The sequence below is a fragment of the Jaculus jaculus genome, chromosome 9, assembly GCF_020740685.1.
Source record: "Jaculus jaculus isolate mJacJac1 chromosome 9, mJacJac1.mat.Y.cur, whole genome shotgun sequence".
Classification (NCBI taxonomy): domain Eukaryota; kingdom Metazoa; phylum Chordata; class Mammalia; order Rodentia; family Dipodidae; genus Jaculus; species Jaculus jaculus.
Window position 1 is genome coordinate 94,039,457 of NC_059110.1, and position 27,411 is coordinate 94,066,867.

Consider the following 27,411-nt stretch of genomic DNA (forward strand, 5'->3'; position numbering starts at 1 on the left):
AAAGGAAGCCATTGTTACTTGCTTTTGATTATGATGAGGTTTGGTTTGGAGGATTTGCTTTTGTCAAGGTAGGGTCTCACTTTAGCCCAGGCTGACCTGTAATTCACTACGTAGTTTTAGGCTGGCCTCAAACTTAGAGCAATCCTCCTACCTCTGCCTCCTAGGTGATAGGATTAAAGTTGTATGCCACCATCCCCAGCTGGTTTTAGAGAATTTTTTTTTTTTTTTTTGGAGGTAGGGTCTCACTCTAGACCAGGATGACCTGGAATTCACTATATAATCTCAGAGTGGCCTTGAACTCTCAGTGATCTTCCTACCTCTAACTCCCACAGTCCTTGGATTAAAGGCATGTACCACCATGCTCAGTATTTTATTTATTTGAGGGAGAAAGCAGAGAGAAAGGCAGATAGAATTGGCACACCAGGGCCTCTAGCCACATCAAATAAACTCCAGGTGCCGCCACCCCGTGCATCTGGCTTTATGTGGGTACTGGAGAATCAAACCCAGGTCCTCAGGCTTTACAAGTTTCCCTATAAATATATAAAATTTGCAAGCAGAAAGAGAAGAGAGGCAGAGAAAATAGTCATGCCAGGGCCTCCAGTCACTGCAAACAAACTCCAAATGCATGTACCACTGTGCATCTGGCTTTATGTGGTTACAGGGGAATCAAACCTGGGTGGTTAGGATTTGCAGGCAAGCACCTTTACCACTGAGCCATCTCTCCAGTCCCCATGGTTTAGAGGATTTGTGTGTGGCACTAGTCAAGCAGAAACACAACTTTTACTAAAAATCTATTTCTTAAATGGAAGACTACTTTGGTACCTAAGAGAAACTGAGCGTCATTTTTTATCAAAGCATATACTCTCCACTGTTCTCCATGTCCCAGCATGTGAGTGATGATGGTAATGCCTACCTACCTGCCTGCAAGGATGAGAGATGCCTGGTTTAGGCAATGTTTATAACTTTCCTGACAGCCATAGGTAGGCAGTTATTGGAAAATATCTTTCACCCACCAACACATTAACATACACACCCTGAAATTATTAGTAAAAGGTTTGCTAAGCAGATATATTTATTAAAAATAATGCTAATATAACCCTGGGGCACACTGTTTCAAGAGGATCTTTGCAGCAGATTTCATTATAATTACTTATCATCTAAATAACAAAGGTTTGTTTAACTTATAGAGTCACTAAATAATAGGAAAGAGAAAGGAAAAGGAAAGGGTAGGGCTGATCCAGTAGAGACGGAAGCTGGTATCAGTATCTTCCTAAGCATCATTCTGGTCAGCAGCCTTGGGTAAGGCTCGTCTCTAAAGGCTTCATCACAGCCCAGAGTGATTTCTGCACTGAGCTCCTCCCGCACCTGCCATGGTACCAAAAGGCACAGGAGCCAGAGTAAAGCAGAAACAGTTTATTAAACTGTTCATATTGTTAAAAATGGTTCAAGGCCAGTTCAAGATTTTCATACTCCCTATTTAAAAATGCTAGTTTGAAAAATGTTCCTAGCAATGTATGCATCCCCCTTATGTCCCCACCCTATCTCTTAAAATAAACTTAAACACCCAGTGTAAAAACACTGGCAAAAGAATCAAAAGTCAACCATTTGAAAAGAAAGATGAAGAGGGGAGCAGACGGTGTGTAGCAGATGCTGGTACTGCTCAGGGGCTGCTGACGCAGGCTTTGGTGGCATTAAATCCCCCAGTAAGGCATCAGGTGTCGGGACTCTTTCTCATAAACGTCTGGAATTATGCCATAAGGTGTCTGTACCAACTTAACTGTCGACTTCCCAAAGAGCTGGCACTCATAGTCTATCAGCTGCCGCCAGAAGCCCACGTTGGGTCTGATGACAGGCCTCCTGGCTTTCACCCAGCTGTACGCCTCCAGCAGACACACGTTGTAGAACTTCATCAGGTACGCGATGCAGAGGGTGGCCGAGCGGCTCACCCCCGCGGCACAGTGCACCAGCGTAGCCCCGTGCTTCCTGCTCACACTGTGGATCTTGTCGGCCACCATGTCAAAGTACACTTTAATGGGGGCATTAGGAACATCAGCCAGAGGCACCTTAACATATTCAAATTGGGGCCAGTTGAAATTGGGGATCTCGATGGTAGCATTCACAATGCAGGTGATGCCACGTGCCTGGAGGAGGTGCCGGTTGGAGGCCACACTGCCTCGGCCCAGGAAGAGAGAGGAGGTGATTTGAGCGATGCCTCCTATGTCTCCCTCGGAAATCATCCGAGGGGCCATGAGAGTCCGCGGCAGCGTGCTATGACCTCGGGAGCTCATGAAGATGACAGCAATCACACTTGCATCATCGGGAGCAAGACCAGCAGAGAGTTTTGGTGTCCTCCACCAAGAAATTCAAAATCGCAGACTCCTTCCTGCAAGAAATGGGTATTTGTCAGTACTTTAAGTGCTGGTGATATATCACAGCTTCCTACAATGTGTGGAAAAGAGAGAAGGATTAGAAAGTTATTTTCTACAACGGTGCATTCTTTCAAGGATGTAGACAAATCATCTCCTATTGATTAACAAATAGAAAAAGTAGTTTGCTGTGTCAGTATGTAAAATCAATGTAAGACTAAGCTCGCTGATTAAAAAACAACAAAACCACAAAACTATTTTTAGAAAAGTTAAAGACAGAAACATGCCCCAGCGGCTCCTGAAGAGCAGTCCCACAGAGCCTGGCTCTCATACAGGGAAGGTGTGCTCCTTGCTGCCAAGGAGGAGATCAAGTCAGGAACTGCGCTGGGCATATTCTCCCTTACTCCCATCTCTACAGTGGCCGTAATTTCCTAAAACTGATTCTAGACCAAGGGACCTTACAAAGGTAGAAAAATAATGTCGTGTTAGGTAATGTGTTTAATGAATTGCCTTTATGGATTAAGAAACTGAATTGGACCAGACTCAGAAAAGCCAGATCATCTTAGCTCCTTATTGCTTAAAAACACCCATTTCTCATCACATTTCTGACATGCAAACATATTGGAAATCCAATTAAATTTGGGTAATGTGCTGTGGCATTTTCCATGGAAATAATCCTAGGTGATTTGAAGGTCACAGGTGTGCATGGTCATGCACACACACATGGCTAGAACTGAACCCAGGCCCTCAAACATGCTAGATGGGTACTCTACCAAAACTGCAGTCTTGAAGGTCAAAAAAAGTCTATTCCTATCATCAGTCAAGTAAGGCTTTACGACCTGGGTACAATCAAATGATAACTTTATCCTCTGCTAGTTTGTTTGTTTGTTTGTTTTAAGACAGGGTAAGGCTGACCTAAAACCCAACTCTATAGCCCAAGCTAGCCTTGAATTCACAGCCATCCTCCTATCTCAGCCTTCTGAGTACTGTAATTAAAGGAGAGAGCCACTATGGCTGCCTTTGCCAATCCTAAACTCTGAAATGGATTCCACGGGACTCAAATATGTGTTAGAATTTATCTGTTATCTGTCAGTACAGTGTTTACTATAAGGTATCTTTCTACATATACTTGTAACCCCAGAAGAGGGAATTAATGGGCATGATGTGCATGCTAGCACTATTAGCTTGGGAGCCTGAGGCAGAGGACTGTGCACTCTAAGCCATCCTGGGTCAGTGAGAACCTGTCTCAAAAGAGAAAAAGAAAATTATTGGTTTCCTGAGATTTTAGACATGTTACTTTCTCTAATGCAGAATCACAATGCTTTATAGTGTGTGCACACTGGGAAAGGTACCACAGGGGAGCCCGAATCAGTCTACAGAGGCAGTTCTGGGGCTACTCACGTGCTCAGGAGTGCAGTGAGCTGGGCTCTTTGATCTGGATCTAGAGGATCTTAAGTGAGCCGCGCTGGTTACAGTGGATAAAAATCAGATCTGCAGGAAGTGAAGGAGGCAAGAGCATCACCAGTCAGAAAGCACAAAGGAAATCCTGGTTTTTCCTATTAAATGGAGTTTGGAATAAATAGATCTAGGAAGCAAGAAGTCTGCTAAATATTTCTGGTGCACACTTAAAGAATGCACCAGTAAGGAATACCCTAAGCCTCAGCTTTTTGTTACTGACACATAACCCATGATGACAAACATTAAGTTCAGTCTTTGGTAATAAAAAAGACAGTTTTTGAAAGGAGGTGATTAATAGACCGCAACCTGTCAATAAAACTTCAGGCACTGAAGAATACTCACTGGGTCCAAAAGAGACCCAAGGCTAAGCCATAACACCTCCTTGGCATCTTCATGTCAACCCAGGAGCATAAGGATCTGGACCAGATGCCACCGTGGAAGGGACAGCTCAGCAAGAGGCAGAGAAGGAAGATGAGCTGCCACAGACTCTAACCCACAGGAGTCCAAGGTGGCAGGGGCGGAGCCAGGAGTGATGTCTTCAGACATGGAGCTAAGGACAGCTCCATAAACCGGGAGCTGGTGTTGAGAACAATGTGAAATTTCATTCTCTCCATTTTGGCCCTCATCTTTTGTTACTTTGTATGGCAAGCACCTGTGAATATCACCAAAAAATGTAGACCTCTCCCACCTGGGCCCCAGGTAAGTATTTACATCTTACAGCTTTACTGACATGTCAATGATATGTAAGCTGACACATATCTTGATCAAGTGTTATCACTTGGTGAGTTTTAAAATGAATACACACTCAAGATACCATGACTTCTAATTTATAGATATTCAACATACTCCCCAAATTTTCCCATATTCCCTCCCTTCTTGCCCTCTAACCCACATTTTCCTTTTTTGTTGTTGTTGTTGTTGTTGTTAAGGTTTCTTTTGTGTGTGGTGGGGTGGGGGTTGAAATATAGTGTCACTATACAGCCTAGGGTATATTTGGCCTAGAATTGACAATGTAGCCCAGACAGGCTCTTCTGATCCTCAGCCTGAGTACTGGGAGTGAGTATAGATGTGTGCCACCAAAACTGGTTTTAGAATTTTATATACAATTTTTTTTTGAGGTATAGTCTCATGCTAGCCCAGGCTGACCTGCAATTCACTATTTAATCTCAGGCTGGCCTTGAACTCACAGTGATCCTCCTAACTCTATCTCCCCAGTGCTGAGATTAAAGGTGTGCCACCACATCCAGCTTATATAAAATTTTCCTTCTGGTTTCTTTCAGCATTGTTTGAGATTCATATATGATGTTGGATACTGAAAACACATTTATTTTTCAAGGCAGGATCTAGCTTTGGCCCAGGCTGACTTGGAACTCACTCTGTAGTCACAGACTGGCCTTAAATTCAGTGATCATACCTCCTCTGCCTCCCAAGTGCTGGGATTAAAGGCGTGCACCACCACACCAGACTTTTTCTTTCTTTCTTTCTTTCTTTTTTTTTTTTTTTTATGGTAAACTGCTGTGTGAGGGCCTGGAGAGATGATGGCTTGGTGGCTAAGGTGTCTGCCTACATGAGATCCTATCTCAACAAACCCCAAACAGTTCTACCCTAAGGCAGTGTTTTTCTTATCTGAATCACCTGGAAAGTTTGTTCCTACACAGGCTACTGGGCCCTGCCAGTTTCTGATTCTGATTCTGCGGTTCCCGGTCAGGGGCATGTGCATTTGCTAGGTGTTGCTGATGCTGTTGTCAGGGAGACAGTTTGCAGAGGCAGATGAGCGCAGGGCTGCCCAAGCTGCCCCGTAAGGCTGAGGCATGCCGAGTGCTGCCTCACCTAAGGCTTCCGCCCCCCTTGGAGTCCACACGTGGTGGCTGGTCCATGCCATGGGAGTGCACAGAGGTCTAAAGGTTAAAGTGCATCACAAAGAGGGGCGATGGAGAAATGCATGTGCTGGGTGGAGAAGGTGAGCAGGGCAGAAGCTTTTTAAAGTGAGCTCGTGGGCTGGAGAGATGGCTTAGCGGTTAAGCGCTTGCCTGTGAAGCCTAAGGACCCCGGTTCGAGGCTCGGTTCCCCAGGTACCACGTTAGCCAGATGCACAAGGGGGCACACACATCTGGAGTTCGTTTGCAGAGGCTGGAAGCCCTGGCGCGCCCATTCTCTCTCTCTCCCTCTATCTGTCTTTCTCTCTGTGCCTGTCATTCTCAAATAAATAAATAAATAAAATTTAAAAAAAATAAAGTGAGCTCACCTTTTCCCCAGTCTTTCCTGACAGGATCCCTGTAAACTGCAAACTCACCTTAGTAATAAACTCAAAATTCAAACTGCTGGGGACTCATACCTCAGTGAGGAAAATCTGAAGATACCAGTCAAGTTACCAAGTCAATTATCCAATTACTGAGTGCTCTCCCAAACAATCCTACTGCCTGTGAAGCCACGGGCTCCCCCGAGCTTGGTGCCCCGCTCAGCGGCCTTTTCAGCAGGGCAGTCTTCCCAGGGGCTGGGGCTGCGCGTCAGTGGGCTGGAGCCCAGACTGCACCTGCTACTGCATGTGTACTGAGCACCAATAGGAAGACAGATTGCAAGTCCTCGGGGCAGAATCCAAGAGAGACAGACACGGCGCCCCGTCCTGCTGCTGCCCGTCTGACTTGTGACAGCAAACCTGCTTGAAATGCCAAAACTAGACACGAGGCTTAGAAAGCACCTTCTGCCAGAGCACTCAGGGCAGATACTCCAGGGGCTCCTCTGGCAGCCCCACCCCTACAGACCAGAAAACACAAGTTTAAAATAGGTGTCCTGGTTGATTCAGAGAAGACAGAGTCAAAGGAAAATCCAGGGCTCAAGAGATGGCTTAGTGGCTAAGGCACTTGCCTGCAAAGCCAAAGGACCCAGGTTAGATTCTCCAGGACCCACGTAGACCAGGTGCACAAGATGGCACGTGTGTCTGGACTTTTGTTTGCAGGGGCTGGAGGCCCTGGTGCACCCATTCTCTCTCTCAAATAAAAAATAAATTAAGGGCTGGAGAGATGGCTCAGCAGTTAAGGCATTTGCCTGCAAAGCCAAAGGATCCTGGTTCGACTCTCCAGGACCCACGTAAGCCAGATGCACAAGGGGACGCACGTGTCTGGAGTTCGTTTGCAGTGGCTAGACACCCTAGCGTGCCCATTCCCTCCCTCTGCCTCTCTCTCTCAAATAAATAAATAAAAAGATGTTTAAAATATATAAATAAAAAAGAAAGGATCTAAAGAGCTTGAGCCTCTAGTTCTGGGCCACACACGCCTCCCTATGAGACTGTGTGGGGCTGTGTCCTCATCACCTGCCTTGCTGTGCTGACACCACGCCAGCCAGGGCAGGCAGGGCGAAAGGGAGTCCCATCTGCCTAAGGAGAACATGTTTAAATGCTACTGACAGAAAAGTCTGAGTCTCAATGGGCAAGCTGCTCCCATGTCATCTACCTAGAGCCCACAACAGAGAACCGCCAAAGCCTTCAGGGCACAGAATCTGCCTCAAAGCAGAGGGTCCGCCAGTGTGCACACACAAAAAAGCTGTAGTTCTTAGATTGGCAGAATCTGAGTAAAGAATCCAAAATTGGGAGCTGGGCATGGCGGCGCACGCCTTTAATCCCAGCACTCAGGAGGCAGAGGGAGGAGGATCACCGCTGAGTTCAAGGCCACCCTGAGACTCCATAGTGAATTCCGGGTTAGCCTGAGCCAGAGTGAGACCCTACCTTGAAAAGCAAGAAAACAACAAAAACCACTAAGAACAGACACATTGGTTCAGCCATACATCTTCTCCTAAAGTGTGACATGTAGCCACCCAGCAACTACCTATGTAGTTGTGACCAAGCCAACCATTTCCTTGGCCTCAAGTAAACACTAGATCACTAAAAACAAAAATCTTGGCTGGAGAAATTGCTTAGTGGTTAAGGTGCTTGCCTGCAAAGCCAAAGGACCCAGGTTCAATTCCCCACATAAGCCAGATGCACAAGGGGCCGCACACATCTGGAGTTTGTTTGCAGCGGCTGGAGGCCCTGGTGCACCATTCTCTCTCTCTCTGGCATGTGTGTGCTCCCTGCCTATTTTTCTCTTTTACAAATAAATAAATAAAAATAAAATATTTTTAAAAATCTGACGATATGATGCTAAGCCAGCTGCAGCTATAAAATATGTCACAGCCTAAAGGATGGGCATTTCACTTGATGGGAATGGGCGGGGGAGGGGGGGGCAGGGAGGGCCACAATAGCGACATAATGCACAGATTTTTTGTGGACCTGCCAGACCTGGAACAGAACTTTAAATTTGATCTTCCCCCATTTTAGTCTTTAAATCACATATTCACACAACAATGTTTACTGAGTTGCTGTGTCTAACACTACAATGTGTTGTTGCAAAACATATCTGCTAAGATGCCACAATCTCTCACCCCAAAAGAAGTTCTTACAGAATAGTCTTGGCACACTCTTCTTCCATCTCATGGTTGGTCTGATGCCCCTTGTCCCTTGAGCCTAAAGTAACCGCTGTGACTAGGCCCCACCAAAAGAATATAAGGGCTGGGACTTAGTGGTTAAGATGCTTGCCTGCCAAGCCAAAGGACCCAGGTTCCATTTCCCAGGACCCAACTAAGCCAGATGTTCAAGATGGCTCATATGTCTAGAGTTCATTTGCAGTGGCTGGAAGTCCTAGCGTGCCCAAATTAAAAAATAAAAGTAAATGGAAGAATATAATAGAACTGGGCATGGTGGAACATGACTTTAATCCCAGCACTTGGAAAGCAGAGGTAGGAAGACAGCTATGAGTTCAAGGCCACCCTGAGACTACATAGTGAATTCCAGGTCAGCCTGAGCTACAGCAAGACCCTCCCTCGAAACAAAGCAAAACAAGAAGAATAGAACAGAAGTGACACTTCCAAGGTGAGGTCATCAAAAGGTCACATACTTCTACCTTGTTCTCTTGGGATTTGCTTTCAGAAACCAGCTGTTATGCTGTGAGGAAACCCAAACAAGCCTCACTGGGCTGCTATATGGACAGACCAGCTGCGTGCCAGCCAGTAGCCCACCTGAGGTCCCAGTTGACAGTCTAGATCAACGGCTACAGCTAGACATGAGTAAAGACACTTCAACAGCTGGGCGTGGTGGCACACACCTTTAATCCCAGCACAAGAGGCAAAGGGAGGAGGATCACCGTGAGTTCAAGGCCACCCTGAGACTACATAGTGAATTCCACATCAACCTGAGCTACAGTGAGACCCTATGTCGAAAATTTAAAAAAAAAAAAAAAAGGACACTTTAACAGAATTCTAGGCCCTCTCCCCCACACCCTCAGCCCTGCCCATGTTTCCGTTAGTGGGAAGACTTTGAATTTACCACATGAGGACTTAGCCATTATGAAGCAAAAACATTTTGTCCCCACTACAAAATGGATCTGTGGGTTGGAGAGATGGCTTAGCAGTTAAGCGCTTGTCTGTGAAGCCCAGTTCGAGGCTCAATTCCCCAGGACCCACGTTAACCAGATGCAAGATGGTGCATGCATCGGGAGTTCATTTGCAGTGGTTAGAGGCCCTGGTGCACCCATTCTCTCTCTCCCAGCCCCCTTTTCTTTGTCTTTCTCAAATAAATAAAAATAAACAAAAATAAATTTTAAGAACTGAACTGACCTGTAAGAATCTGTAAGCACTATATTAACAGTTATTTTTAGAGTTTCAGAATTATGTGAGAACAGATATAAAGGTAACATGAGACATAACTTCTCAAAAGCTGAGCATAGTGGTATATACCTAGAATCCTACCCAGCATTTTGCAGTTAGACCAGAGATCAGGAATTCAAGGCCTGGGCTACATAGTGCATTTGAGGCCAGCATGGGCTACATGAGATCCTATCTCAAAACAAACAACAATAAAAAGACATAACTGAGCCGGACATGGCAGCACATGCCTTTAATCCCAGCACTTGGGAGGCAGAGGTAGAAGAATTGCCGTGAGTTCAAGGCTATCCTGAGACTACAATAGTGAATTCTAGATCAGCCTGGGCTAGAGCAAGACCCTACCTCAAAAAGAAAAAAGAAAAACAAAAACTGGGGAGGTTGAGGTTGGGGAGATGGCTCAGGGGTTAAATGCACTTGCTTACAAAGCCTGCCTGCCTGGGTTCAATTCTCCAGAACCCATGTAAAGCCAGATGCAAAGTAGCACATGCGTCTGGAGTTTGTTTGCAGCAGCAAGAGGCCCTGGTGTGCCCATACACACACACACACACACACACACACACACACACACACACACACTTCCTCTCCGGTCCCCAATAAAATACAATTTTTTTAAAAACAAAAGTGACTAAGTAACAAGATAAACGATACTGCCAACAGTGGATGTTGGGCAGGGCAGGGGAAGCCCGGGATAAGAGCAAAGGAAAATCAACAACTAGGTTGCACTTAGTTACAACAGTGAATGTGCTTTAGCAGAGTGCTTGAAACTGAGTGTTTTATCAAAGAAAAAAGGAGCTCAGGAACAGAGTATGTACTCAGCATGCGCAAGGCCCTGGGTTCAAGCCCAGTTGTCTTCCCTGACAGGGTTTCCCCTTAGCGCACAGCCGCGGAGGTCAAAGGTCTAGGAATGGGCATGGTGGATGACGTCATGGCGGGGTCACATGCTAAAGGGAGAAACTGCATGATGCAACAAGAAACAGAGAGCACTGGAGCGCGGGAGATGGCTCAGTAGTTAAAGGTGCTTGCAAAGCCTGCCGGCCAGGGTTCAATTCCCCAGCCAACCACATAAAGCCAGACACAAAAGGAGACACATGCATCTGGTGTTTGCATCTGTAAGAGACCCTGATGCCCCTGTGCACCTATGCACATGCATAAAAATAAAGGAGGAAAAACAAGAAACTAGAGACCAGGAAGGGCCAGCCTGGCTCTTTTTAGGACAATTTACTTACTCTCATGAGGACTCATTCCAAGACAGCATTAATGCCTAATCCTTTCTGAGGGTGCTGCCCCAGTGACCTAATTGCCTGGTGGCAGACTCCACCTCTTAAAGGTTCCACCACCCTCAATACTGCCACTCTAATGACCAAGCCTGCAGCACATGAACCTCTGGGGGACACAATCAAATGACATCCAAACTAGAGCAGATGAGGGTCTGAGACTGGATGCTCATGCCTTTTCTCTCTCAAAAGCCTCATTTCCACCTTCCAAATATAGGGCACTATACTTTTCCTGTGGCCCCTCACTGGAGTGGGACCCAACCTCCCCCCCCAACAAGCTTGCCAGAAATGCAGACTGCCAGGTACTATCCAAAGACCTACAGGATCAAAGTCTGCAGTTTACCAAGACCCCAGGTGATCTATGTACACAGGAAAGTATGAGAATTATGATCTAATTACATTATATTCATGAATGGAACCTGTCAATAAAAGGTGTTTGTTCCGTTTTTTTCCCACAAGCTGAGAAGGGCTGCTCAGTCACCTACCTCAGCCGGTCTCACCTCATAGAATGCACTGAGGCAAACTGAGCTCCCGTCCCACTGAAGCCCCAAGGATCAGTGTGGGTCAGCTGTCATTCCCAAGGGGGAGTGGGGGTGGGGGATGGAGGTGAAGAGCTTTCCCAGCCTCTGCAGAGAAAACGAGAAGACTCTGGAACCAGAGCCTCCTGCCATCAGCTGGGCATTGTTGATTAGTCATTCAAGCTAACTACAACAAACCAGCCAAGCTCGACTCCCAAAAGGCAGAAGAGTTCGGAACTAAGGGATGAAAGGTCAGTCCCTTTGCACCATATCTACAAAGTAGGTAATAATCTCTTAAATTCCTAAAGTGTAGCCGGGCGTGGTGGTGCACGCCTTGAATCCCAGCACTCAGGAGGCAGAGGTAGGAGGATCGCCATGAGTTCAAGGCCACCCTGAGACGACAGAGTTAATTCCAGGTCAGCCTGGACCAGAGTGAGACCCTACCTTGAAAAAACAAAAAAAAAAAAAAAAAAAAAAAAAAGTAAAATCCTAAAGCGCGCCAGGCGTGGTGGTGCATGCCTTTAATCCCAGCACTCAGGAGATAGAAGTAGGAGGATAACTGTGAGTTCAAGGCCACCCTGAGACTACACATTGAATTCCAAGTCAGCCTAAACTAGAGTGAGACCTTACCTCAAAAAAAAAAAAAAAAACTCCTAAATTACCCTTCACATTCTGAAAAAGAATACAGAATGCAGTGCCTCTGAACTCTAATCCATGCTTTAAAGAGGTTTTTTAAATTTATTTTTTCAATTTGTTTATTTGTTGGGTTTTGGTTTTTGTTTTTGTTTTTGTTTTTTGAGGTAGGTCTAACTCTAGCCCAGGCTGACCTGGAATTTACTGTGTAGTCTCAGGGTGACCTCAAACTCACAATGATCCTTCTACCTCAGCTTCCCAAGTGCTGGGATTAAAGGCATATGCCACCATGCCCACCTAAAGAGTTATTCTAATAAATGTTTTATTTGTCTATTTATTTGCAAGGAAAGAGAGAGAGAGAGGCAGAGAATGGGCATGCTAGGGCTTCCCATCACTGCAAACAAACTTCAGACACATGCACCACTTTGTGCATCTGGCTTTATATGAGTAGTGGGGAATCGAACCTGGGCAGTCAGGCTTTGCAAAGAAGTGCCTTTAACAGCTGAGCCATCTCTCCAGCTCCTTCAATCTATTATTGTTCAAACCAGGGATCAGCTAATAATGGCTGGTTACTAGTTACTACTCCACTAGTTTTGTTTTTTTTTTTTAATTGCCCAAGCTTTAAGAATTATGTAGACCTTTTTTGTTTTGTTTTGTTTTTTGTTTTTTTGTTTTTGTTTTTTCGGGGTAGAGTCTCGCTCTAGCCAAGGCTGACCTGGAATTCACTATGTAGGCTCAGTGTAGCCTCAAACTCATGGCAATCTCCTACCTCTGCCTCCTAAGTGCTAGGATTAAAGGTGTGTACCCAGCGACATTCTTTAAATAGATGAAAAAAAAATTAAAAGAACAGTACTTTATGGCACATACAATTAGATGAAATTCAGATTTCAGTCTTCATGAGTAAAATTTTATTAGGGCACAGCCACACTCATTAGTTACGTCATAATGACGGCTGCTTTTCACAGCACCAGTAAAGATGAGTTGTAACAGAAACTGCATGGCCCACACATTCAGAATACTAAAAAAAGGTTATCAACCCCTGACAAAATTAATAAATTAGGCTGGCCATGCTGCCGCATGCCTTTAATCCCAACATTTGGGAGGCAGAGGAAGGAGCATCACTGTGAGTTCAAGGCCGTCCTGAGACTACATGGTGAATTCTAGGTCAGCCTGAGCTAGAGTGAGACCCTACCTCAAAACACCAAAAATAATAATAATAATAATAATAATAATAATAATAATAATAATAATAATAAAAAATGAGGCTGGTGTGGTGGCACACACCTTTAATCCCAACACTCTGGAGGCAAAGATAGTGAGTTCAAGACCAGCCTAGGACTACAGATTAAATTCCAGGTCAGCCTGGGCTACAGTGAGACCCTAGCCCCCACCACCAAAAAAAAAAAAAAGAATTGTCACACAAAAGAATTATTTGAGTTTAAGACACAGTCCAGGAAAAAATGAATCTCAGTTCATTTGCATTTGGATCACCTTTGGATGAGGGGTCATACCAAGTAACTGAGACTCTAGGTACCGCACTAAGAGCCTGGCATAGGCCACACAAACACTCCACCTCTGATCCCAATGTTCAACCTCTAACAAGGGAAGACTTACATCTGCTAAACACATGACACAATACAAACTATCCTGTCCTTTTGACAGGCACCAAAAAAGCATCACGTAGAGCTAGGGATGTAGTTCTGGGAGGAAGGGTACTTGCCCATCATTTATAAGGCCCTGGGTTCAACACCCAGTACTGAAAAAAAAAAAAAATAGAGACATCAGTTGACTTAAAACAAATAGCTACTTAAATAAAGTGAAGAAGCTAACTGAAAGCACATGCCTTTAATTCCAGGAGCTACACGCAGGAGGATCACTGTGAGTTTGAGGCCAGCCTGGTCTACATAGCAAGTTCCAGACAAGCCAAAACTACATAGTAAGACCCTATCTCAAAAGAAATAATAACAACAAAATAAAGTTTTGGAATAAAGATGGAAGAAAACTCAAATTCATGGGACTAGTTGCTTCAGTAAAGAAGAGGAGAATGGGTGGGCCTAAGGAATCTTCAGCTTTATAATGCTTATATTTATTTATGTATTTATTTATTTATTTGCAAGCAGCATGTCATAGAAGAGAGACAGACTGGATGGGTATACCAGGATCTCCAGCCTCTGTAAACTCCAGATGCATGAGCCACCTTGTGCATCTGGCTTTACATGGGCACTGGGGAATCAAACTTCGGTCTTTAGGCTTTACAGGCAAGTGCCTTAACCACTAAGCCATCTTTCTAGCTGCCCTCCCCCTTTTTGGTTTTTTTCAAGACAGGGTCTCACTCTAGCACAGGATGACCTGGAACTTACTATGCAGTCTCAGAGTGGCCTTAAACTCATGGTAATCATCCTATATCTGCCTCCCAAGTGCTAGGATTAAAAGGCATGTACCACCATGCCTGGCTTTATTGGGGTTTTTTTTTTTTTGGTGTTTTTTCTTGGGGGGGGTTGAGGTAGGGTCTCACTGTAGCCCAGGCTGACCTAGAATTCACTATGGAGTCTCAGGGTGGCCTCAAACTCATGGCGATCCTCCTACCTCTGCCTCCCAAGTGCTGGGATTACAGGCATGTGCCACCATGCCCGGCTCTATTGTTTTTTATATTAATTTGTAAGGAGAGAGAGAAAATGGGTGTACCAGGACCTCTAGTCACTGCAAACAACTCCAGATGCATGTTCCACTTTGTGCATTGGGCTTATGTGGGTACTGGGGAATTGAACCCAGCTTGTTTGGCACTGCAGGAAGCGCCTTAACTGCTGAGCAATCTCTCCACTCCCACAATGCGCATTTTTTTTAATGACAGATAAAGTAATTAGTACTTCCAGGCATGGTGGCCCATGCCTTTAATCCCAGCCCAGCATTTGGGAGGCAGAGGTAGGATTGTCATGAGTTTGAGGCCACCCTGAGACTACATAGTGAATTCCAGATCAGCCTGAGCTACAGTGAAACCCTACCTCAAACACCCCCCACCCAAAAAAAAAGGAACTAGGACCAACATTTATGAGTAGTGAGCAGCAACTGGTTTGCTCCTTGTAATTTTGTATATAATTTCAATCTCTAAAAGTAAAAAAAAATAATAGAAGAAAATTAACGAAAAGAAAGAAAGAAAATTACTGTAAATGGTTATCTGAGCCTGGCAATGCTCTATGGGAGCCAGAAAAACAAGTTGATTTGATGAGAGAACCTGGCAAAGATATTGGTATCATGTAAAGCTATCTAAGCAAAATTCCTTTTTACTTATTTTTTTTTAAGGGACGGTGTCATGCAGCACAAGCTGGCCTTGAACTTGCTATATAGCTGAAGATGACCTTGAATTTCTGACCCTCCTGCCTTCAACTCCCAGTCCTGGGATTACAGATGAGGAAATATCACACCTAGCAAAACTTCTTCATTAAGAAGCTCAATTTCATTTTGCACGGGACAGTGCTGTCTCTGTGATTTTATTTCCACCATGTGACCTCAATACCGGTGGCTGGTGTTTCACATGGTCCCTCTGCCCTGCAAATGTCGGTCAGTAAGCAGATGCACTAGTTCAAATTTTCTCACATGTACCCACAAAATCCTAAGCAATGAAAAAGGCTTGCCACAAGCCACCGGTGCTGAAACTGTGTGGGCCAAAGATAAAAAGGAAGCCCAGCCCTTGCGTATTAATTTTAAAGGGCCTTTTCCTCCCCTGAGACTTCTGGATGGCACCGAGGTGGCGGGTGGGGGTGGGAGATGACAGGAGGTTGTTCTCTGCCAGTCTAACAGCAAGAACCTTAGTGCCCAGGTGAGCTGGGTGGGATGTGTGCGGCAGGGACCTCCCCACCCCCCACCCCCAACTGCTGGATGACTTCAGCACCAGCTGGAGGGCACATCAAAGCACACCAACGAAATTCCCCCCTAACACTCAGGTTAAAAGGTTTGGATGATACTTTTTTATCCTCTTCAGACGGGCTTCTTTTTCTTGAAAACTGAATCTGGGAAAAATCTTTAGGAAGTAAAACAGTATTTTGACTTAAGTAAATACTGAAAATAGAGTGACTGAGCCTTTTTTTTTTTTTTTTTTTTTCCCCTGAGAAGCCTTACAGCAGAAATACAAAGGAACTACAATTCTCACATGCTTTGGACTAAATTCTTTCATCATCCCTACAGCTAAAAGAAAGGCTCCCCCAGGGGTGACCTGGTAAACCTACCAAATTACATAGCTGTGTGCTCTAAGGATAGAAACAGGCTGTTAGTTAGCACATAACACCAAGAATGTAATAGGAACTCAACAAAGACCTGAATGTTAATCGTTAAATGTTAACTGTCCTGAGATGACCTCCTTGTTTCTCCCGTCTACACACATACACGCACACACTCGGCTTTGACTCCAACTAGCAAAGCAAAACCAGGCGATCAGAGCCCGGCAATGCCAAATGTCCATGTGTGCCTATAATCCCAGTGCTAGACAGACACAGCAGGGTCTAGCCTAACTGGTGAACTCCAGGCCAATGAGAGACCCTGCCTCCACACACACACAACTTGTGGTGTTCCTGAGGATAACACCAAGGGTGTCCTTTGGCCTCCACACACACACAACTTTTCATAACTACTCATCTGTCAAAATCAGTGGAAGGAGCCGGGCATGGTGGCACACACCTTCAATCCCAGCACTCAGGAGGCAGAGGCAGGAGGATCACATGAGTTTGAGGCCAGCCTAAGACGACAAAGTGAATTCCAGGTCAGCCTGGGCCAGAGTGAAACCCTACCTCAAAACACCCCCACCAAAAAAAAAAAAAAAAAGAAAGAAAGAAAAGACATACCCAGCCAGGCACAGTGGCTCCAGCCTAACTCCTGGGAGGCTGAAGTAGGAAGATCACTGTGAATTCAAAGCCAGTTTACACAGTGAGTTCTAGGCCAGACCAGGTTAGAGAAAACAAAAACAAAAACAAAAACATTAGCATTATATGGTCAAGTGGTAAATCTCAAAGATGCACACAATTAAAGGAATGTAAGTTGACTGAAATACTTTTCTTTTTTTAAAGCATCAATTAGTAAGGCTGAAGATATACACACCTGACCCAGGACTGCCCATCACTGTCCCAGACCACAAGCAACCCAGATATCCCTCAGCATTTGGGGGGAGGATCGCTGTGAGTTGGAGGGCAGCCTGGGACTAGAGTGAGTTCAGCCTGGGCTAGAATGAAACACTATCTCAAAAAAATAAAAATAAAAATAAAGGAAAGAAAGAGCCGGGCATGATGGCGCACACCTTTAATCCCAGCACTCGGGAGGCAGAGGTAGGAAGATCACCATGAGTTTGAGACCACCCTGAGATTATATAGTGAATTTCAGGTCAGCCTGAGCTAAAGCAAGACCCTACCTTGAAACCCTATCACCACCACCAAAAAAAAAAAAAAAAAAAAAAAAACACTATAAAAAAAAAAGAAAAAAAACACAAAACAACAAATGTCATAAACAACAATTAGATGAATCTTAAAACAGAATGGTACAAGAATTTAAGCAATTACAGATGCTTATAATATACATATGGGGTATTATATATGCAGTATACAAATATATATTTGTGTGTGAGAGAGTGTATGCATGTATATACATACATACATACGACATGAATCCAAAGAAAGAACACCCAAGCTAGACAGGTGGCACAGGCCTGAAATCCCAACACTTGGAAAACAGAAGCAGGAGTATGACCACAAATTTGAGGGCCACATAATGAGATTCTATGTCATAAAATAAAATAAAATAAAATAAAATAAAATAAAATAAGGGGTTGAGGAGATGGTTCAGTGGGTAAAGTGCTTGCACTGAAAGCTTGAGGACCTGAGTTTGATCACCAGCACACATGTAAAACTGTTGGGCATGGCAGTGTAATCCCAGTGCTGGGGAGGCAGAGACAGGAGGATCCCTGGAGCTCCCTGGCTAGCTTCTTAAGGATTCACCTGAGATTGCCCTCTGACCTCCGCAGCATCCATGCACATGTACACATACAAACGTGTGTGCATACCACACACACGCAAGAAAAGTCAAATCAAAGGCTGGGAAGCCAGGCTTGGTGGTACATGCCTTTAATCCCAGCACTAGGGAGGCAGAGGTAGGAGGATTGCTGTAAGTTCGAGTCCACCCTGAGACTGCATAGTGAATTCCAGGTCAGCCTGGGCTAGAGCAAGACCCTATCTCGGGAAACCCAATAATAAATAAAAATAAAAAATAAGGCTGGGCGTGGTGGCACACACTTTTAATCCCTGCACTTGGCGGAGGTAGAAGGATTGCCATGAGCTCAAGGCCACCCTGAGACTACATAGTGAATTCCAGGTCAGCCTGGACTAGAGTGAGACCCTGCCTTGAAAAACCAAAAAATAAAAATAAAAAAAATAAGGGCTGGATAGATTGCTTAGTGGTAAGGCACTTGCCTGCAAAGCCAAAGGACTCAGGTTCAATTCCTCAGTACCCACATAAAGCCAGATGCATAAGGTGGTACATATGTGTGGAGTCCGTTTGCCGTGGCTAGAGGCCCTGGCACGTCCAATTCTCTCTCTCTCCCTTCTCCCCCATCCCCGCAAATAAATAAATATTTTAAAAAATAAAATTCATTAAGTTATGTTTCACTCATCTACATGTTATAATTCACAATTTAAAAGGTTAAATAAATACAATATTGATTTTCAGGCATTCAGAATCACAGTTCTGAATATTCACCACTCTGGCTAACCTAGGCCAAGTGCACCTCCTGCCTGAATGTCACTATTAGTCTGTGAGCCTCCTAAGGTCAGGACCTCATTTACTTTCTATCTCAGTACTCAGCACAACACGTCTGGCATAGCAAAAGTCCTTTATACACGTTTGCTATATAAATCCACAAACTGCTGACACGAAGTTTGTTATCATTCACCTACTTCTGACATGACTGATTTGAGCTGTACCCCCATTAATGATTTCCCTTCCTTTGTCTTCACCTCAGTGAGGCTTTCATAAATAATAAAGCCACCCCTTAAATGTTAGCTAGCTTGGTAAGTTTATACCCAGGCTGCTGTTGCTTTGGCAACTCTCCCTGCCTTCTATGAGCAAGACAATACTGCTAGTCCTGTTTTGCTTTTATAATGAGAAAGTTTTCATTTTGCACCTGAGAATAAATCCGAGGATCACAATGATTCAATTATCTTGAAGCTGTGAAACGCACATCTACCTGCTGCCCTGAGAAACACCATGAAGCTATCAGAGTTTAAAATATTAAACCAGGTGTGGTGGTTCACTCCTTAAATCCCAGCACTCAGGAGGCTGTGGTACAAAAGTGTGAATTTGAGGCCATCCTGAGACTACATAGTGCATTCCATGTCAGCCTGGGCTAGAGCAAGACCCTACCACACACACACACACAAAAAAAAAAATCACTTCTGCAAATAGACATTTATGAAACTTCTAAGAAAAGCCTAAAAAGAAACACAAACTAATAGAAATGCACATAGCAGTTACTTCTGAGGAAAACGCTAGATCCTCATTTGTAAAGCTTCAATTTTTTAAAGATTTTTATTCATTTTTTTGAGACTAAGGGAAAGAGAGAGAGAGAGAGAGAGAGAGGGGAGGGGGGGAGAGAGAGAATGGGCGTGCCAGGGCCTCTAGACACTGCAAACCTTACATGGGACCTGGAGACTCGAACCTGGGTCCTTAGGCTTCTCAGATAAGTGCCTTAACTACTAAGTCATCTCTCTAGCCCTAAAGTTTCAATTTTTAATACAGAGAATAATTAAAGCATTTCTTGTGATTTGGGGAAAACATATTTTTCTTTTGAGGCAAGCCAAACAGAATGACCTTTTTTTTATGCTAAAGAGAGAGAAAGAATTGGAGCACCATGACATCCAGCCACTGCATTTGAACTCCAGACATGTGCACCCCTTGTGCACACGTGCAACCTTGTGCACTTGCATCATGGGCGTCTGGCTCATGCAGGACCTGGAGAGTTGAATATGAGTCTTTAGGCTTCACAACCAAGTGCCTTAACTGCTAAGCCATCTCCCCAGCCTAAAAACATATATATATATTTCCCCCCAAGATAGTGTCTCACTCTCGCTCAGGCTGACCTGGAATTCACTATGGAGTCTCAGGGTGGCCTCAAACTCACGGCAATCCTCCTACCTCTGCCTCCCAAGTGCTGGGATTAAAGGCGTGCGCCATCACGCCCGGCTGAAACTATTTTTAATCCAACTTGTCTTGAAACAAAATCCCACTTGGAAAAGAATCCACCTCCCTCCTTAAAAGTTTACCTTTGGCCTGGAGAGATGGTTTATTAGTAAGGTGCTTGCCTGTGAAGCCTAAGGACCCTGGTTCAAGGCTCGATTCCCCAGGACTCACTTTAACCAGGTGCACAAGGGGGCGCACACCTCTGGAGTTTGTTTGCAGTGGCTGGAGGCCCTGGCACACCCATTCTTTCTCTCTCTCTCTCTGCCTCTTCCTCTCTCTGTTGCTCTCAAATAAATAAAAATTTTAAAAAATATATTTTTTTTAATGTTTACCTTTAAGACTAGAGAGATGGCTTAGCGGTTAAGGTGCTTGCCTGTGAAGCCTAAGGACCCAGGTTCCATTCCCTAGTACACATACATGTAAGCCAGATGCAAAAAGAGTTCATTTATAGTGGCTAGAGGCCCTAGCATGCCCATTCTCTCTCTCTCTCTCTGCCTGCCTCTCTCTCTCTCTCTCTCTCTCTCTCTCAAATAAAATTTTTTTAAGCGTTTTAAAATTAAAATGTTAGTTTTCATGCTAGAGATTTTTAATGGTAAACATCTTACAGATTTCCTACACTTACACACCTGTAATCTTTTATGGTACAAATTAATATTTACAGTGTGCTATTAAAGAATATCTCAGAAAGCATACCTGCAGTCAGGCAATATGAAAGGTTCTCGAAGAGGACTCCTCAGCACCAACACGTTCCACACTGATGCTAAGATGACTGAGAATGAAGGAAACTGTCTCCTGTTTTATGGGGGAAAAGCCAAAAATACCAAGCAGCTATTTCTCCTCCCCCAAGCGTCAGAAGGTGAGTCAGAGCTGGAGGCAGGAGTGGGGCCCCGTGTGTGTCAAGCCGCCTGTGCAAAGGTTCCTTCCTGCCTCCTCCCGGAATTCTCCCTGGCCCTCACCTGGCCTGATGTGAATTCCTAAGGTGACTGGGCGAAGAAGAGGTAGTTACTCATACTGGGGTGCCTCACTCCCTTGGTTTCTCAAGGGAACCCAGACTGAGTGTCTTTATGAGTCCACGAGAAACAATAACAAAATTGCAGCTCCAGGGAATGAAGCTTCCAAACGCACACAACTTTGCAAAGAAAAAGAATACAGCACCTTTGCTTGTTCGTTTTAAAGAGCAGCCAATTAGCAGCAGAAAGTGGTGCCTGGTGCAGTGGCACTCGGCTTGGTGGTGAGCAGAAATGCGGGCTGGCCACCTGGCCTCTGACTTTTTCCAGGGAGGATGGGTCCACATGCCATTAAACTTTTTTTTTTTTTTTCCCAGTGAACCAAGGAGTTTATTGGGATTTATGTAGAGAGCATGGAAGGGGGTTATTTACAGCAACATGAGCCCCCAAAGCAGCGGCTTTGATGAGGCTTCCTTTGGGAAGATTACTCCTTGAACACCTCTCCCTCAGCCTAGGGATGAGGGCTTACTTATAGAGCACGGGAACCCCAGAGCAGCTGCACCATCTGGAACCATTAAACTTTGTTTGTTTGGTTGGTTCTTCAAGGTAAGGTCTCGCTGTAGACCAGGCTAACCTGGAATTCACGGTGTAGTCTCAGGGTGGCCTTGAACTCACGGCGATCCTGCTACCTCTGCCTCCCAAATGCTAGTTGGTTAAAGGTGTGCACCACCACGCCCCCGGCTCAACATTCCATTAAACTTCAGAGTGGCTACGTAGGAACAAGAATTCCAGGACACTGAGTTAAACCTCTAGGTCCATCTTCATCTAAGGTCAATTTAAAATCCTCCTGTTTTCACATCTGTAAACCCGGAAAGCAATACTCTCCACCTCCCTCTTATACCAACTCTAATGAACACATGTCAAATGCCGTCAAACCTACTGAGTAGAAAGTATAAGCCGTGTTTATCTTTTTTTTTTTAATATCCCTACAGGATAAAACTGCAGGTATAAGTCACTCCGCCCTCGCTCGCCTCTGAGACGTCCAGTTACCATAACACTGGCTGGTGCCACTGGCAACATTCACCTAAATAAGAGTTATACAATCCACTTCAGGGGCTCCCCCACGCAGCTCCCCTGTCCCCCCACAACCACAACTCAACCTCGCAGGGGGAGCGAGGTTACCGAAGAGAAAGGCAAGACGCGGTGTTCGCGCGGGGCGCATCGACCTACCCCTGCAAAAGCCCGAGTGCGCACGACTTGGCATCGCCGAAAGTCAAGTTGTTTCCACCGATGCTCGGGGCGAGCGGGCGGGGGGACCTCGGGGAGGAAGACGGCGACGCGCGAGGGGGCCCGGGGCACAGCCGCCCCGAGGACCCCGCAACCTTCGCGAGCAGGCTGCGGACGCCCGACACAAAAGTTTTCAGGGACGAGGGTCGCACAGGTCCCAACGCTCGGGGTCCGTCGGCGCCCCCGGCCGGAGGAGCGCAAAGCCCCTCCCCGCCCACCGCCCCCCGTGCCCGGCGCGGCCCGGCCCGGCCCAGCCTGGCGAGTCCCGTACCGAGCGGCCTGGCTCCCGGCTGCGGCTCCGTCCTCCGCCGCGGTTCCTGCCTTCTGCCGGCCGAGCGCCGCGCGCCGCCGCCTCCTCCTTCCTCCGCCCGCGCCCGGGGCGGGCCGTGCGCACGCTCCCTGCGCCCCGCCATGGGGGGACGGGAGGACCGCGGGGAGCGGCGCTTGGGGGGGGGGACTGCGGGGGAGGGGTGTTCTGGGGGGCCACGGCGAGGGAGGAGCACTCCGAGGGGGGGCACAGCGGGGGAGGGGCGTGCTGGGGGGCCACGGTGGGGGAGGGGCACGGCGGAGGGGGCGCAGCGGGAGGACGGCGGGGGAGGGCACTCTAAGGGGGCACGTCGGAGGGGGCACGTCGGGGGAGGGACACCTCGGGAGAGGGGCGCTCGGAGGGTGGGTGGGCACAGCGGGGCAGAGGCGTTCTGGGAGGCCGCGGCACGGGAGGGGCGCCCGGGGGCTGGGGGGGGGAGACGGCGGGAGGACAGCGAGGGAGGGGCACTCCGAGGGGGGCACGTCGGAGGGGGCACGTCGGGGGCGGGGCGCTGGGGGGGACAGCGGGGGAGAGGCGTTCTGGGGGGGCACGGCAGGGGAGGGGCTCTGGGGGGCACAGCGGGGGAGAGGCGTTCTGGGGGGCCACGGCGGGGGGAGGGGCGCTCGAGGGGGCAGGGCGGGGGTGGGGCACGTCGGAGTGGGCATGGAGGGGGAGGGGCGCTCCCCGGGGAGAATGGCCGGGTGACCTCAGGCTGGCGGGTGCATCCCGGGGCTCCCGCGCCAGGTGCTCCCCACATCCTGGGATCCTCCCGCCGGGGAGGGGGGGAGTCCTGTAATGTCTGCGCACCTGTCTCCCCGCCCCTCCTCCACTCACACTGACCCCCGCTCCCCACTTCGGCGTCTGCCTTCAGGCCTGGCGGCCCATGAGGATACTTTCTGGATGAGAAGAGAATTATAAGCCAAGGAAACAACACTAATAGAAAAGGTGTGAGCGCCGCAATTAGTGACTTGACACCCCATCTTCTCAGCCACTCCATCTTCTGTCCAGCGCGGGAGAGCCCTGAACTTAGAGCCTAACTGAAGGGTGAAGGGACAATCAGTCTCAGGGCAACTGCTGGGTGAACTTCGAGAAATATTTTTACTTATTTGAGAGAGAGGCAGATAGAGAATGGGCACACCAGGGCCTCAAGTCACTGCAAACGAACCCCAGATGCATGCGCCACTTTGTGCATCTGGCTTTACATGGGTACTGGGGAATTGAACATGGATCCTTGGGCTTCACAGGCAAGTGCCTTAACTAACCCATCTCTCCAGCCCCTGCTGGGTCTAATTTGTTTGGACAAATACTGGCAGTAAAACTAACATACAGTAACTGTGGGAAACACAACAGGAGGTCAAGACACCTGATGCCACACTGGGCAGGTACCTATTCGTGCCCCCATGCAATCGGGTGGGCTCTCCAGAGTCCAGGCTGGACATGTGGATTTGGTGAAGGTTTATTTGCTGTGTCACTCTGGATAGGGGGTGTCTTTTTTTTTATATATATATACTTTTCTTTTAATGATCTGCCCATCTGTAAGATGAGTAAATGCAAACCGGACTTCTTTCAGTGCCTCCCTGCCTTCCCTTCCGCATTTGGCAGGTGAGGGGCGACACAGGGGCGGTAGAGACTTCCTCAGGCCTCTGCAGTGAGTCAGACACCAAGAGTCCTGACTCCATGCCCAGCCCTGTACTCACCAGAGCCAGGTCCTCAGCGCTGGCAAGTCGTTGGCAGCAGAACTGCTGAGCAGTCAAATAAATACTTACAGACTAGGGCTGGGAAAGGGGCAGAGGAGAACAACACACTTGGGGTTCACATCTCCAGACGTTTTCAAGCGAAAGCTTTGAGGCACTTTTTTTTTTTTTTTTAATCTTATTCCTAGTCGCCATTGGCCAAGTACATTCAGTCATCCTGTGGGTGCTGGAATATCTAGATTCTAGAAGTTTTGTCTACTTCCCAGACAAAAATATAGCATCTAAGGCATTTTAGTGATAATCCAGGGGGAGCTAAAAAGGCCTAGACTGGAGAGATTTATTTTTGACTCCATAAAAAGAACACTTTAAAATTAGGCAAAAGTTAACCTATGAAAGAACACAGAGAAAAGCCCGAAGAGTTCAAGTCTTGCCTGGAAAAGACATCTTTTCAGCACTTAATGATCCCAGCGGTTCATTTTAATGACTTATTTTTGACATGCCAATATGAAAAAAACAGAACTTCTAATATGTCAATGATAAGATGCCAATCTGCTTGCCCCCAGTCCTTCCTTCAGTCAGTTCAGTGACAGCAGCAGATACACCCATCCTTTGTCACATTCCAGCTTGCTTCTTTATTTATTTCTTTCTTTATTTATTTATTTATTTGAGAGCGACAGACACAGAGAGAAAGACAGATAGAGGGAGAGAGAGAATGGGCGCGCCAGGGCTTCCAGCCTCTGCAAACGAACTCCAGACGCGTGCGCCCCCTTGTGCATCTGGCTAACGTGGGACCTGGGGAACCAATCCTCGAACCGGGGTCCTTAGTCTTCACAGGCAAGAGCTTAACCGCTAAGCCATCTCTCTCCAGCCCTCCAGCTTGCTTCTTCCACAGAGCAGGCGCCAGGCAGTGACAAGGAGCAAGGTGTTTTCATGGGCTATGGGAAGTGAGCCTTCCATGAGTGCTCATGCCTTAACCGCGAAGAGGGGGGGAGGCGAGCACTGTGAAGAGTTCACTTTGAGCGTGGTGGGTGCTGAAAGATCTAGAGACACAGTAGGAAGAAGCACTGAAGTCAGCAATGCCGGGTAATGACTGTACACTGGTGCCTGTGGGGAGGGAGGTGCCCTGTGCTTTTACAGAATGAGGCCTGGGCTTACCTACACACCTCTCAGAAAAATGCAACTTGAAGGCACTTCCTTTCCTGGGCTAGCACTCAATGTCCACAAGAACTCTGTGACATGCAATTTGTTCTATAATGACTTTTTTTTTTTTTCTTGCGTAGGTGATGTGTGGATATGTACGGGCAAGCATGTGCCAGGGCAAGCATGTGGAGGTCAGAGGACCACCTCAGGGTGTGGGTCCTCACTTTCAGGGTCTCTTTCATTTGTTATGAATAGCCTGCTAGCACCCCACCTGCACCAGCTTTGGAATTCTGGCTCCAACTCCCATTGCTGTTGGGATTACAAACACATGGGCCAATTCATCCAACTTTATGGAGAGTCAAACTCTGGTTGTTAGGCTTCTGCAGCAAATATGTAACCCCTGAGCCATCTCCTCAGCCCGCTAACTTACTGTTTGTTTGTTTGTTTGTTTTCGAGGTAGGGTCTTGCTCTATCCCAGGCTGACCTGAAATTCACCATGGAGTCTCAGGGTGCCCTTGAACTCATGGTGATCCTCCTACCTCTGCCTCCTGAGTGCTGAGTGCTGGGATTAAAGGCATGGTACGCCTGGTTCAGATATTTTATTTTTGTTTATTTATTTGAGAGACAGAGAGACAGGGAAAGAGAGAATGGGCATGCCAGAGCCTCCAGCCACTTCAAACTAACTCCAGACATACGTGCCACCTTGTGTATCTGGCTTATGTGGGTCCTGGGAATCGAACTTGGGTCCTTTGGCCTTGCAGGCAAATGCCTTAACCGCTAAGCCATCTCTCCAGGCCCCAATAACTTATCTTTGACATGCAATACAAATCTGTATTTTCATTGTCCAATACAGTAGCCCCATTAGCCTCAAGTGGCTACTTAGCCCTCGAAAGGTATCCAGTGTGGCCAAGTAACCAAACGTTTTGACGGCTTTATTCAGTTCTAACTAATTAATTTTGCAGTCCTAGGGATGGAATCCAGGGCCACTGTGCATGCTAGGCAAGCATTCTACCAACAGAACAACAATCTCAGCCCAGTCATTTCACATTTAAATCATTATATGTAGCGACTGGACCTGCACTTTCTAGACTATAAATATGTGAGTTTATCATTGTCAACTACTTCAGGGCCATCTGCTACAAAAGTCCAATCTGTCTGTGCCAATTGAGGGTTTGGGCCCTCCTAGCAGTGCCACAGAGGATTGCAGTATCTGTGGGTTGAGATATGGTGAGCAAAGGGTGGATTCATTTCTGATGTCTTCCTTCTCAAAAATGTTCTCCTTAATTGTTTGGGCAGTGACTCTAGATTGCATACTTCATGGGTTCCTCAGAAAGAAGGTATATCTTACACAGAAGCAGACTCTAGGCAGTGACAAGGAACAAGGTGTTTTCACGGACTATGGGAACTAAGCCTTCCGTGAACATTCATGCCCTAAACCATGATTTGTGTCACTGCCTCTGGTTAACAAACTGGCATAGCTCTGATGCTACCTGTCTGAACAGGGCAGCAGCAGGGAGCAGGGCTTCCAGTCTACAGGACTTAGACTTTAGGGTGCCATTAGGTCTCATGCTTCAGAGATGTCTCAGAAGCTGCTTGCCAGTGGCTGTGAGTTCACAGCATATGTCACTGATTGCTATGAGAGTGCAAATCCCCTTCTCTAAGCCATTGACCCGCAGCAGGTACAAAGGGACAGTGGTCACCAGGCCCCTAGGAATAGACTCTATGAATGTTAAGATGAAAGAATTAGCAGGACTGAAGCTGGGCATGGTGGCACATGACTTTAATCCCAGTACTTGGGAGGCAGAGGTAGGAAGAACACCATGAGTTCAAGGCCACCCTGAGACTACCCTGTCGAGTGAATTCCAGGTCAGCCTGGGAT

The 27,411-nt window shown here is 46.6% G+C and overlaps 1 protein-coding gene across 3 annotated transcripts; it reads right to left on the bottom strand.

The window, feature by feature from the left end:
• Positions 1-1,040: 1,040 nt before the first annotated feature.
• Dusp14 (dual specificity phosphatase 14) lies at positions 1,041-22,747 on the bottom strand. 3 transcript variants are annotated; one of them, XM_045158946.1, is made up of 3 exons: positions 22,663-22,747; positions 3,768-3,857; positions 1,041-2,383 (listed from the first exon to the last, which is right to left on the bottom strand). In XM_045158946.1, the coding sequence occupies exon 3, from the start codon at positions 2,286-2,288 to the stop codon at positions 1,692-1,694; it is 597 nt and encodes a 198-aa protein (XP_045014881.1). In that variant the 5' UTR covers positions 2,289-2,383; positions 3,768-3,857; positions 22,663-22,747; the 3' UTR covers positions 1,041-1,691. The 3 variants fall into 3 exon arrangements, with proteins under 3 accessions (XP_045014881.1, XP_045014882.1, XP_045014883.1); XM_045158947.1 differs by lacking the exon at positions 22,663-22,747 and adding an exon at positions 20,851-20,885; XM_045158948.1 differs by lacking the exon at positions 3,768-3,857 and having other exon boundaries at positions 22,663-22,704.
• Between the last annotated feature and the right edge of the window lie 4,664 nt (positions 22,748-27,411).

Bases quoted from the DNA above. Each gene is read 5' to 3' on its own strand.
- Dusp14 (XM_045158946.1), bottom strand. From the start codon at position 2,288: ATGAGCTCCCGAGGTCATAGCACGCTGCCGCGGACTCTCATGGCCCCT.